Source organism: Eimeria tenella, genomic scaffold (genome assembly GCF_000499545.2).
Source record: "Eimeria tenella Houghton genomic scaffold, Eth_scaff4, whole genome shotgun sequence".
NCBI classification, from domain to species: domain Eukaryota; phylum Apicomplexa; class Conoidasida; order Eucoccidiorida; family Eimeriidae; genus Eimeria; species Eimeria tenella.
Window position 1 is genome coordinate 10,471 of NW_013543334.1, and position 11,637 is coordinate 22,107.

Here is an 11,637-nt window from a genome sequence, read left to right on the forward strand (position 1 = left end):
CTCTTCTAAGTATTTTTACTTCCTTTATTTTTAATTGCTCTTATTAGAAGTCCAAACAACGCGAATTCCAGGGGAAGCAAGCTGCTGCTGCTGCTGCTGCTGCTGGTTGTGCCGCAGCAGCCGCTGCTGCCGCTGCTGCTGCTGCTGCTGCTGCTGCATGCGCGCTGCTAGCGACCGCCTTCTGGGGCCTGCTGCGGCTACAGCTGGTGTGCTGCGTTGGAGCTGCCTTTTTTGTTTTGCTTTGGTTGCTGCGTTTGCTGCTGACGGCTAGTCCTTAGTGCTCGTTGCCTTCTGCTGCTGCTGCTGCTGCTGTTGCTCGCGCTGCAGCAGCAGCCCCCAGCCGCCGTGTGCTGCAGCTGCTGCGCCTATTCCCCTTCACTTTTGTCCTTCTCCCTTTCCTCCTTCTGCAGCAATTTGCGGGGTCTTCGCTGCTGCCAGCAGCTGCAGTGTATCGACAGCAGGCGTCGCCGCTGCTGCTGCTGCTGCTGCTCTGCCGCTGCGCTGCCGCAGCTCCCTGCCAGTGGTGCTTCTTCAAGCAGCAACAGCAGCAGCAGCAGCAGCGCAGCCCCCCAGCTGCTGCTCAGGGTGTAGAAGCGCACCCACCGCCAGCGCCCGGGTGTACGTACGCCTCGAGCAGCAGCAGCAGCGGCAGCAACAGCAGCAGCAGCAACAGTAGAAGCAGCAGCAGCAGCCATCATGCGTAGGGCTTCCGGCGGCGGCCGTCCCGTGCAGCGCACCGCAGCAGGCCCTGCTGCTGCTGCTGCTGCTGGGGGGCCGCAGCAGCAGCAGCAGCGCAGGAGAGGCCCGTCGAGGGAGTCCTCGGGGGAGCAGCAGGAGGGAGCAGCAGCGACCACGATGAGCAGCAGCGAGCAGCAGCAGCAGCAGGAGCAAGAACAGCAGCAGCAGCAGCAGCAGCAGCAGCAAACCACTTCAACCAACAGGGGCCTCAGCAGCAGCATGCAGCCGCCCAAGGGCCCCCGCATGCATGCACATCGCAAAGTCCCTGAGGGTTCTGGGCAGTCTGAATACGACCCTAAGCGTCAGCAGCAAACCCTAAACCCTAAACCCTAAACCCTAATTCGTGGTTTTGCGTCGGAGGCTTTCGGCGCCGCGCCGCTTCCCGTTCTCGCTGCTGCTTGCTCCCGGCGCAGCGCCGCAGCTGGCCCAGGGTTTAGGCTGTAGGGTTTAGGGTTTAGGGTTTAGGGTTTAGGGTTTGTTTGTGGGCTGTGTCTGCAGTTTGGTCAATTGTGCCCGTCAGCAGCAACACAGAAGCTGCTGTTCCTGATGCAGCAGCAGACAAGACTGTTTTGGGGGGCCTCTTTTCTACGCGGAAGCCAAAAGATGCAGGTGCTGCTGCTGCTGCTGCTTCTAGTTTTTGTTGCTGCTGCTTATTTCATTAACTTCGTAGTTCTTCCAGCCTGAAGCAGCAGCAGCAGCAGCAGCAATTGCTCTTGCTGCTGCTGCTGAAGGTAGCAGCGCCGGGCCGCTGATAGTTTCCAAGCAGCAGCAAGAGCAGCAGCAGCAGCAAGAGCAGCAGCAGCAGCAGTTACAACAGTAGAAGCAGCGTTAGCACTACCGTGGGAGTTCGAGAAGTCTTTTTTGCTGCTGCTCCGCTCCACTCCAGCGTCTACTACTGCTGCTGCTGCTGCTGCTTTAGCTGCAATTTTGCTGCTGCTGCTGCTGCTGCTGCTGCTGGGGCGTCATTGCTTCGCTTCTTTCTCCCCTTATGGAATGCACATCAATGAGCAGCTCTTTAAAACCCGAAGGCAGCAAAACAAATAAATAATTAAATTAATTGAATTAATTGAATTAATTAAATAGAATCAATTATTAAAGTTAATTAGATTAATTGCTCTTGTTTGCAGGTGCAGGGATCTCCTCAGGGCTGAAGTCTGTGGGCAAAGGCGTCGCTGTGGGCGCCGCCTCTCTCTTTGTGCTGCCTGCTGTTGGCGCTGCGCAGCAGGCGAGGCTTTTTGCTGCTGCTGCTGCTGCTGCTGCTGCTGCTGGTGCTTTGTTGACGGGTGGAGGGTTTGCTGCTGGTCTTACTGCTGGAGCAGCACGTGCTGCAGCGGCGCTGCGCGGGTCGCTTTTTTCGCCGCCGCGTGCGCGCTGCTGCTGCTGCGTCACCTGCTGCTGCTGCTGCTGCTGCTGCTGCTGCAGGGCGTGGGGGGCTTCTTCAAAGGCATCGGAGCTGGAGTTGTTGCTGCTGTTGCGCTGCCTATTACTGGCATTTGCGTGGCGGGCTATCAGGTGACCCGGGGGCTAATAAACACCCCCGAGGCCATTCACGAGAAGAGCCAGGGCAAGAAGTGGGACAAAAAGGAAAGAGTGAGCAGCAGCAGCAGCAGCAGCAGGAGCGGTGGCCCGGGCTGCAGCTGCGCGCGTGAAAGAGGAGCGCGCGCTGCTGCCTCCCGCAGCAGAAAGAAGCCCTGCAGCTGCTGCTGCGGGCGCGCGGGTCCGCCGCCCCCCACCTGCTGCTGCTGCTGCTGCTGCTGCTGTGTGTTTTCAGGTGTGGAAGCCGAACTGGTACAGCCTGCAGGAGGAGGCGGGGGAGGTGCTGGAGCGGGAGAACCCGCACAAGCGGGAGTGCGGGCCCTGCAGCAGCAGCAGCAGCAGCAGCAGCAGCGCAGCAGCAGCAGCGGGAGAACGGAAAGTGGTGGACACGGCGCTCTACGACGTGCTGGAAGTCCCCCCCGACGCCAGACCCGAAGACATCCGGAGACAGTACTACAGACTTGCGAGGAAGTACCATCCTGACAAAAATCCCGGAGATCCAGATGCGAAGAAGAAGTTTCAACAACTCGGAGAGGCCTACCAAGTGCTGGGCGAGGAGGAGCGCCGCGCCCAGTACGACCTCCACGGCCAAGCTGCAGCACAAGACATGCCCATCATCGACAGCAGTTTGTTCTTCATGATGTTGTTTGGGTCGGAGGCGCTGGAGCCGTACATAGGCAAGCTGAAGATGGCCATGTTCGTGGAAATGCTCGACGCGCCGGGCAGCAAGGTCCGCCGAACTTGAACGCGCCTCCCGCGCGCCGATCCGGCGGCTTCCGCCGCAACTCCGCGGCCTTTTCCAAAATTAATTCATTTGTTTCGACAGTTTGCGCAATTTGGTGCTCCTAATGTTCGGATCCGTTCGAAATTCGCAAAAAACGCCGCACCCGCGCGCACGCCGAGCTGCGCGTACACCCCAGCTGCGCGTACAACCCAGCTGCACATACACCCCAGCTGCACATACACCGGAAACTCGCTCGCAAATCCGAGCGGATCTTCGGATTCAGTTGCTTCCGAATGTCCAGAAGTTGCTTTTGCTTTCAAATTCCGTGGTTTTCTTTTCCCACCTGCACGGTTTATGATCTGGCGCAGCCGAATCGGCTGCTGCTGCCGCTGCTGCTGCTGCTGCTGCTGCTGCTCATGTTGCTGCTGCTGCTCATGTTGCTGCTGCTGCTGCTGCTTGCGGGCGTTCAGGGCGCCCGGGGCGACGACATATCGGAGGAAATGTTTGCTTTTGAACAGAGGAAGCGCGAAGTGCAGCTGGCTGTGCTGCTGCAGCAGCGGCTGCAGCCGTACGTAGACGCCATGCTGGAGGACCCCAGCAACCAGCAGCAGCAGCAGCAAAAGATCGAGGCTTGGAAGCGGGCCATGACGGAAGAAGCAAAGAACTTGTGTCTGGTGGGCAGAGGCTCCATTTAAATAAATTAAAATACTTTTACTTTTTTCCACTTTATTTATTTCCTTTTCCTCTTTCTTCCCGCCGCCTTGGCTTCCCAGCGTGCTCTCTGCTTGTCTGCGGACAACCGGCGTTCCAGCAGCAGCAAATGTGCAGCGGCAACAGCCGCAGCAGCAGCAGCAGCTGTTGCTGCTGCTGCTGCTTGCGCGTTTTGTTTTTCTGTCTAATTTTCTGGGCGAGGGGTTAGGGCTGCGGTCAATTAATTATTTATTTAATTTGAATAAATGAAAAGTTTTTTGTCGAGTTTTGGTGCTGCTGGGCTTGCTGCTGCGCTGCATGCTGGGATCTGAGCTGCAGCAGCAGCAGCTCCATTTTTAGTTGTTTTGGTTTTGCATGCGCAGCTGTGCTGCTGCCCAGCAACAGCCGCAGCCTCTGCACTTGCTGCTGCTGCTGTTGCTGCTGCTGCTGCTGCTTTGCAAGTTTCCGACCCCGGGCTGCATTTGCTGCCGGTTTTATTTTGATTATTTAAATTATTTGATTAATTTTAATTAATTTTAAATAGTTAATTAATTTAAATTAATTATTTGTGCTGCAGTCGTCGTTTGGAGATGCTATTCTTGAAGCGATCGCCTGGACTTACGAGAACTACGCGACGCAGTACTTGGGAAAGCTCGACACCTTCTTGGGTTTGGGAGGCCGGTGGGTTTTTTGTTTTATTTATTTATTTTTGTTTTTAATTCGCAATTTAATTATTTATTTCTTTTTATACATTTGAATTGCCTCAATTTGATCCAATTTCTTCGATTCGCCTCCAAATCCACCCCCCAGCCTCGGCAGTTTCTGCAATTCAACTTTAGAGTAATCCTTGTTGTATTTCGCTTTCTCGCGGACTTTTTTGTTTATCTGTTTTTTATTTTTAAAATAAAATGTTTTTTGTTGTATTAAAAACAAAAGAATTTAAATTTGAACTCTCTTTTTCAAAATTCAGATTCCCGAGTCGCCACTTTCTGCGGTGTCTGTGCAACTTCCGCGGCTGCAGATTTCGCCGCTTTCTGTCTGCCATTCATTTCCTGAAAAGTTTAATTTCTTTTGCACAGTTGCGTTTTATTTGTTTAATTGTAACGATTTAAGTTTTTTATTTATTTGTTTCTTTTATTTCCACTTCGGTAGTCCTCTGTGTTTAACTCTCCGTGGCTTCTGCAAATTCCAATTCAACTTTTTGCCCAAGTGCATTTCCGCCTCGTTTGTGTTCTTTCGGCTGCCTTTCTGTTGCTGCTGCTCATTATTGAACATTTCTCTTTTTGAAAACTTCTTTTTTTGTTCTTCTTGAAAACTTTTTATTCCTTGCTGCTCCTTGAATCCGCCCCAAGTCCTTTTTCTTCCCAGCAACAAACGCAGCAGCAGCAGCAGCAGCAACGGACGCACTAGCAGCAGCAGCAGCGGCAGCAGCAGCAGCAGTTGTGTGTGGATGTGCGCAGGTACGCGAAGATGCAGGCGCAGAGTCGGTCTGTGGGTAACAGCTGGCGCACAGCTTCTGTGGCTCTGCGTGCTGCTGTTGCTGCTCGGCAGCTGCAGCAGCGGGAACAGAAAAGAGCAAAGAAGCAAGAAAAAGCAAAGAAGAAAGCTAAAGATGGAGAAGCGCCCCCGGAGGCGGGCCCCACAGCTGAAGACGTGGGCCTTTCTCCAGTTTGCTGCAGCAATTTCCTCTTGCTGCAGCTGCAGCATGCACTGCTGCAGCAGCAGCGGCTGCAGCGGCTGCATGCAGCAACTGCAGCAGCAGCGGCAGCACCTCCCGCAGCTGCTGCTCTGCACGGGCAGCGCCAAAGCCCGCACCTAGCTAGTTGGGGTTTAGGGTTTAGGGTTTAGGGTTTAGGGTTTGCGTCGCAGATAAAGCAATTTGAGGAAACCCTTCCTCTGATTTTGGAAACCATGCTCAGCATTTGCCTGATGGACATCGAGACCACTGTCAGGGCTGCTGCCAAAAAGGTGAAATAAATTAAAATAAATAAATAATAAATAAATAAATATATAAATAAAATAAATAAAAATAACCTCAGGTATTCGCGCATGTGGGTGGCTGAGTCTTGGCAGCAAGGAGCGTCGTTTGCTCGTTGCTGCCGCATTTGCTGTTGCTGCTGCTGCAGTTGCTGCTGCTGCTTGCTTCGCTGCTGCTGCTGCGTCTGCTTCTTGACTCGCTGCTGCTGCGCGTGCTGCTTGCCGTGCTGCTGCTGCCTTAACCCCTGCTGCTGCCGCTGCTGCTGCAGCCTGCGCCCCTCACCCACCGCTCACCGCCGCTGCCGCTGCTGCTGCTGCTGCTGCTGCTGCTGCTGCTGCGCAGGTGCTGAAGGACATGAGCGTGTCTGTGGAAGTGCGGCGGCTGCGGGCGGAGGCCCTCGTGGCTCTGGGGCGGCTCATTCAGCAGGAAGCAGAAGCATTTAAGGAGCAGCACAAAAACGAGAAAGTGGACCCCCTCAGGCGCATGGAAGACGCCCTCATCAAGTAAACCCTAAACCCTAAACCCTAAACCCTACGCCCTAAGCCCTGCGCACGCCCGCGCGCGTGGTGCTGGCGCGGCTGCGGCGGCTGGGGCTGCTCTGCAGCTGCTGCTGCGGCTGGTTTCGTGCTGCTGCTGCTGCGGTGGCACATTAGCTGCTGCTGCTGCTCACTGCTGCTGCTGCTGCTGCTGCTGCTGCTGCTCAGGGCTGCTCAGAAGGCAGACGAGGAACGCTACAAAAGGGAAGGAGATCATACAGGGCCCCCACCTCCAGCAGGAGCAGCAGCAGCAGCAGCAGCAGCAGCAGCAGATGCCCCGCAGCAGCAAGCGACTTCTCCTAGGGGCACTCCTGGTTTTCTGTAGTGTGGGGTTTAGGTTTTAGGGTTTTGCGTCGCGTTTGATACCCCAGCAATTGCTGCCAAACCCTAAACCCTCGAGGGTTTAGGGTTTGCGCGCACTGCAGCAGCTCGGTGTATAGTGCGCCCTGCGCGCCCCAGCTGTTTGCATTTGCTGCTTCTGCTGCTGTGGAAGCCAGCAGCCACGGGGGCAGCCGGAAGCAGCAGCAGCAGCGGCAGCAGCAGCAGCAGCGGCAGCAGCAGCAGAGCAGCAGCAGCAGCAGCGGCAGCAATAGCGTCACAGTTGGCAGCGCGCGACAGATACCCGCAGCAGCGCACAAACTGCAGTCAAACAGCAGCAGCAGCAGCAGCAGCTCCAGCCCGAGCAGCTGCAGCAGCAGCAGCAGCAGCAGAGGGTGGAGTGGCCCCGCTGTTTTGTTGCTGTTGCTTTCAACTTGAACAATCGATGAGGCAGCGTTTGCTACCCTGCTGCTTTAGCTGCAATGTTTGAGCCCCGTGCTGCTGCTGCTGCTGCAGTTGCTGCTGGGGCTGTCGCAGAGAAACAGCAGCAGCAGCTGCTGCTGCTGCTGCTGCTGCTGCAGCCTCTAGATCGTGAGGTTCTCCGTTCGAGCAGTGAGACGGTACTTTTCTCTATGTGTGCGGATGTGTCATAAAGTGCAGCTGCTGCTGCAGCTGCAGCTGGCTTGCTGCTGTTCGTGCTGCTGCTGCTTTCAATTTTTTGTTGTCGCTGCTGCTACTGGCGTTTTGTAGTTGCGAGCGTGTTAGTTACCAGAAGCCGCTGCATCTGTTGCTGCTGCATTTGCTGCTGCTGCATCTGCTGCTGCAGCAGCTGGTCCCGTCTAGTGTTTGTTATTCCGGGACCGTGGACAAATAGAAGAGGATTTTAGACAGCAGCAGCTGCCTCTGCAGACGGAAGGGGGCCCCACACTACAGCAGCAGCTGCTACTGCAGCTGCTACTGCAGCAGCAGCAGCTGCTGCTCCTCTGCTGCACGCGGAGGAGCAGCAGCAGCAGCTGCTGCTGCTGCTCTGCTGCACATTTCCTTGCTGCTCCCTCCGTGGCTGGCAGCAGGAGGGCTCTCCCTCAAGCTAAGTAGAAGAGCCTCAGGTTTGTTTGCACTTGGAATTAAATTTAAATTCTTTTACGTTTTATTTATACTTTTATAAGTCTAATTGGTATTACAAGTTTTGAATTTGTGATTTGAAGGTTCGAAAGATTTTTGCGCATTTTCGAGTGTAGGTACACCTGCGCACGCGAACGGGGTGTACGCACAGCTGAGGGGCAAATCCTTTGAAACGCATTTCAGACTTTTATTCTTTTGAAATCATTTTTATATTTTTGAAATCATTTAAATGACAAATGAATATAAACATCGAAAAAGGGTAAAAAGGCAAAAAAACCTAAAATAGAAAAAAGGTATTTACAAAAAGCCAAAAGGATAAAAACATTTGAAGGGCAAAAGGAGCAAAATAAAATCAACTTAAATACACTTCCTGCAAACTCCACAAATGAACTATTTGCTGCTCATCTTGAGGGTTTAAGGGATCTAAGATCCCCAAAAACACTTTTAAGTCCTTTATTATCTAGAATTACGAAGTATCTATTGCTGCTGCAGGTAGGGGCCCCCTGGGGGCCCCCAGGGGACCCCAAGGGGCCCCTTGGAAGCCCTTAGGGCCTAGGGGCAGCTGTAGCAGCAGAAGGGAGAACAGCTGCTGCAGCAGCTCTAGAGTTCTTGAGGGGCCTCCCCTGCTGGTGTGCTGAAGCAGCAGCAGCAGCAGCAAACGGGAGGCAGCAGCAGCAGCAGCTAACGAGCGGCACCAGCAACAGCACAGGAGAGGCACAAGCAGCAGCAAAAGACACACACGGCAGCAGCAGGGGACAGACGCAGCTGCAGCAGCGCAGAGGCAGCAGCACCTGCTGCGGCTCCTGAAAATAACGGTAGCAGTGCAGACAGCAGCAGCAGCAGCAGCAGCAGCTGAAGCAGCAGCAGCAGAGGCAGCAGCAGGAGAGACGGAAAGCAGAAACAGCAAATAAATAGCCTTAGGGCAAATTGCAGAGCAAAACCAGGGACAGCAAAGAACAAACTTGCTGCCTCCTGGAGGCATAGTTTTGCTGCAGCAGCAGCTGCTGCAACTTCTGCTGCTGCTGCTGCAGCAGGCGGGCAGCAGCAGCGGAAGAGCGAGAAGGCAGCACTCTGGGGGGGTCGGAGGGTCACTTAAAAGGGTTAGAGGAATTAAAAAGTAAAATGGAATAAAAAAGAATAAAAAGAAACAAAAAAAGAAGAGAAAAGAGAAAAACTGAAAAAGAAGAGAAGAGCCGCTGCTGCAGCAGTAGACGGTGGGCGGAGGCTGCTGCTGCTGCAGTGGGGGGCAGCAGAGCTGCTGCGGGGAATCTTTTTTGCTTTTCAAGCAAAGAAGAAATAAAAATAAATAAATAAAAGCAGTTAAAACAAAAAGATGGAAATTACGAGGCGGCGTTGAGGTCCCGCGGCCTCCGCTGCTGCAGCGCCCGACGCCGTTGCTGCTGCTGCTGCTGCGCAGCCACGCGCGCTGCGCAGCTAGAGTTTAGTCCATTTTGGAACAGTTTAGTTTAAATAAATGCAAATTAACTGTTCTGTTTCTCGCGGATTTCGAAAAGCTGCGCTGGGGTGTACGTACACCGCAGCCAGGCTCTCGCCACCAGCAGCCACCGGCTCACCCCACACCCCTCACTTCATTTCTTTCTTTTCTTTCCTTTTCTTTTCTTCTCCGGAGTTTCTTCAGCAATGAGAGGGCCTTTTCTTTTGGACTTAACGTAGCTACACCCCGCCTGCTGCGTAGTTTGCTGCTCCTTTCCACGGCCTCGAGGGGAAGAGCAGCGCGCAGCGGCGGCAGCAGCAGCAGCAGCAGCAGCGGGCCCCCGCCGCTCTTCCTCGCCAAGATCGGGCTCCGCGGAACAGCAGCAACACTCGCCGCCTCACCCTCGCGGCCTGCAGCTCAGCAGCGGCAGCACAAGCAGCAGCAGCAGCAGCAGCTCCAGCCCGACTGCCTGGCGAAGCAGCAACCCGTCGCCAGCCGCAGCAGCAGCAGCAGCAGCAGCAGCACCTGCAGCAGCTGCCGAAACGGGTTCGTTCTGGCCGTATGCAGCACAGCCCGACTTGCTGCCGCAGTTTTATCTTTTGCTTCTTTTCTTCGGAGCCACCCCCTCTTCCGTTCTACCGCTTGGCAGTAGCAGCAGCAGCAGCAGCAGCAGCCAGCGTAGGCACTCTCAGGATCCGAAAGAACAACTCCAGACGCAGCAGCAGCAGCAGCCGCAGCAGCAGCAGCAGCAGCAGCGATCCATGGCAGGCTAATTAGGCCCTGAGGGAGGCAGCAGCGAGATGGAGGGGCCCGCGGCGGCCGCCGTTGCTGCTGAGACCCCAGCCGCAGCAACCCAGCAGCAGCAGCAGCAGGAGCTACAGCAGCAGCAGCAGCAGCAAAAGGCCCCACAGCAGCAGCAGCAGCAGAGCGAGGGCAGCCGCAACTCCAAGGCAGTTTTCTCCCTAAAGAAGCCGACGCTCCTCCCCAAGTCTCTTCACTACCGGCCGCAGACACAAGTACGTGACGCTTTGCTGCTGCTGCTGCAGTTGCTGCTGCCGCTGCTGCTGTTGCTGCTGCTGCAGTAGGGGACGCGGCAGCAGCACTTGCGGTGTCTGTACACTCAGGAGTGGCGTGTGAAGTACCGCTGCGGCGGGGCAGTCCACTGCAAGACCTTCTCAGCGCAGGTGCCGTTTGCTGCTGCTGCTGTTGCTGCTGCTACTGCTGCTGTGGATGGGTGTCCTCCTCGCGTTCTGTTCCTGTGGATTCCTTTTCTTAGTTCGCTTTGTGTGCTGCATCAACACAGCAGCTGCATCAGCTGCTGCTGCTGCTGCTGCTGCTGCCGCTTTGTGGGTACCTCTATTTCACTGCTGCTCTTCTGCTCTTCAGTGCCACATTGCTGCTGCTGCTGCAGCAGCAGCAGCAGTGCCCGCACGTGGCTCTGCGTGCCTTTGCGTGTACTGTTTGTCGCGCCCCCGCTGCTGCTGCTGCGGCTGCTGAAGTTCGCGCTTGCTCCTGCTTGCTGCTCGCCCCTACTTGCTGCTGCTGCTGCTGCTGCTGCTGCAGACGTACGGCGTGGAGACAGCGCATGCACTGGCCCTCTGGTACCGGCAGCGAGTTGCTGCTGAAGGTTGTGTCCCTTCGGAGGCGCAGATAAGAGAGACTTTGCTGCAGCTGACGGAGGCAGCAGCCAAGCAGCAGAAGCCTGCTGCAGCAGCAGCAGCAGCAGGGGCAGCAGCAGCAGCAGCAGCAGGGGCGGAAGAGGAGGCGGGGAAAGGCGCGAAGGAGCTCGCGCAGCAGCAGCAGCAGCCGGTGAAGGACGCAGCGGCTGCTGCTGCTGCAGCAAATGCAGCAGCGCTGTCTTCTGCGGTTGTGGCTGCTGCTACTGTGGCTGCTGCTGCAGCAACGGGAAGTGCAGCAGCAGCAGCAGCAACGCCCAGACTGAAAGCGGCAGATGTGCTGCTAGATGCATGTGATGATGCTCTTGACTTGGGACCTCCAATGAAGGGACGCAGCAAGCTGCAGCAGCAGCAGCAGCTGCAGCAAAGTGCGGGCAAGCTGCAGCGGCCCCACACAGCAGCAGCTACTGCAGCAGCAGCAGCAGGTGGCGCATGCGCTTCGGAGGCGGGAGAAGCAGCATGCAAGCCAAAGATTGCTGCTGCTGCAGTGCCGTCTGCTGCTGCTGCTGCTGCACCAGCTGCGCAGCTGCTGCAGTCTGCAGTGGACGCATTGGAGTCCAAGCCAATTCCGCCGCAGCAGCAGCAGCAGCAGCAGGGAGACGCCCCGGAAGCCACAGCAGCACCAGCAGCAGCACCAGCGCCTGTGTCCAGCAGCAATACAGTGGCAGAGGCAGCAATAACAGCACCAGCTGCTGCTGCTGCCCCGGCAGACCTTGTAGAGGAGCCGGCGGAGCAGCAGCAGGAGCAGCAGCAGCAGGAGCAGCAGCGGGAGCAACAGCAGGAGCAGCAGCAGCTGCAACGGGTGCTGCTGCGACGCAGCAGCAGGCCACCGCGGCCGTCTCCGTCTGCTGCAGCAGCAGCAAATGTCAGCTGCAGCAGCCCCC

General features: G+C 56.0%; 2 protein-coding genes across 2 annotated transcripts in view; both read left to right on the top strand.

Moving 5' to 3' along the window:
- Positions 1–696: 696 nt before the first annotated feature.
- Positions 697–6,958, top strand: ETH_00034365 (DnaJ domain-containing protein, putative; the record flags this gene model as incomplete). The annotated part of the gene is made up of 12 exons (XM_013376713.1): positions 697–1,039; positions 1,237–1,347; positions 1,866–1,963; positions 2,161–2,328; positions 2,510–3,004; positions 3,469–3,672; positions 4,266–4,369; positions 5,149–5,341; positions 5,558–5,656; positions 6,009–6,169; positions 6,371–6,526; positions 6,628–6,958. 12 exons carry the CDS (start codon positions 697–699, stop codon positions 6,956–6,958), a joined length of 2,463 nt encoding a protein of 820 aa, XP_013232167.1.
- Positions 6,959–9,877: 2,919 nt separating this feature from the next.
- The window catches only part of ETH_00034370 (selR domain-containing protein, putative), a gene marked incomplete at both ends in the record, with an annotated part of 3,691 nt that continues 1,931 nt past the window's right edge, over positions 9,878–11,637 (top strand). Inside the window, 3 exons of the mRNA XM_013376714.1 lie at positions 9,878–10,093; positions 10,202–10,261; positions 10,641–11,618. Of these exons, the coding sequence (XP_013232168.1) occupies positions 9,878–10,093; positions 10,202–10,261; positions 10,641–11,618 (1,254 nt within the window). The remainder of the gene's footprint in view (positions 10,094–10,201; positions 10,262–10,640; positions 11,619–11,637) is intronic.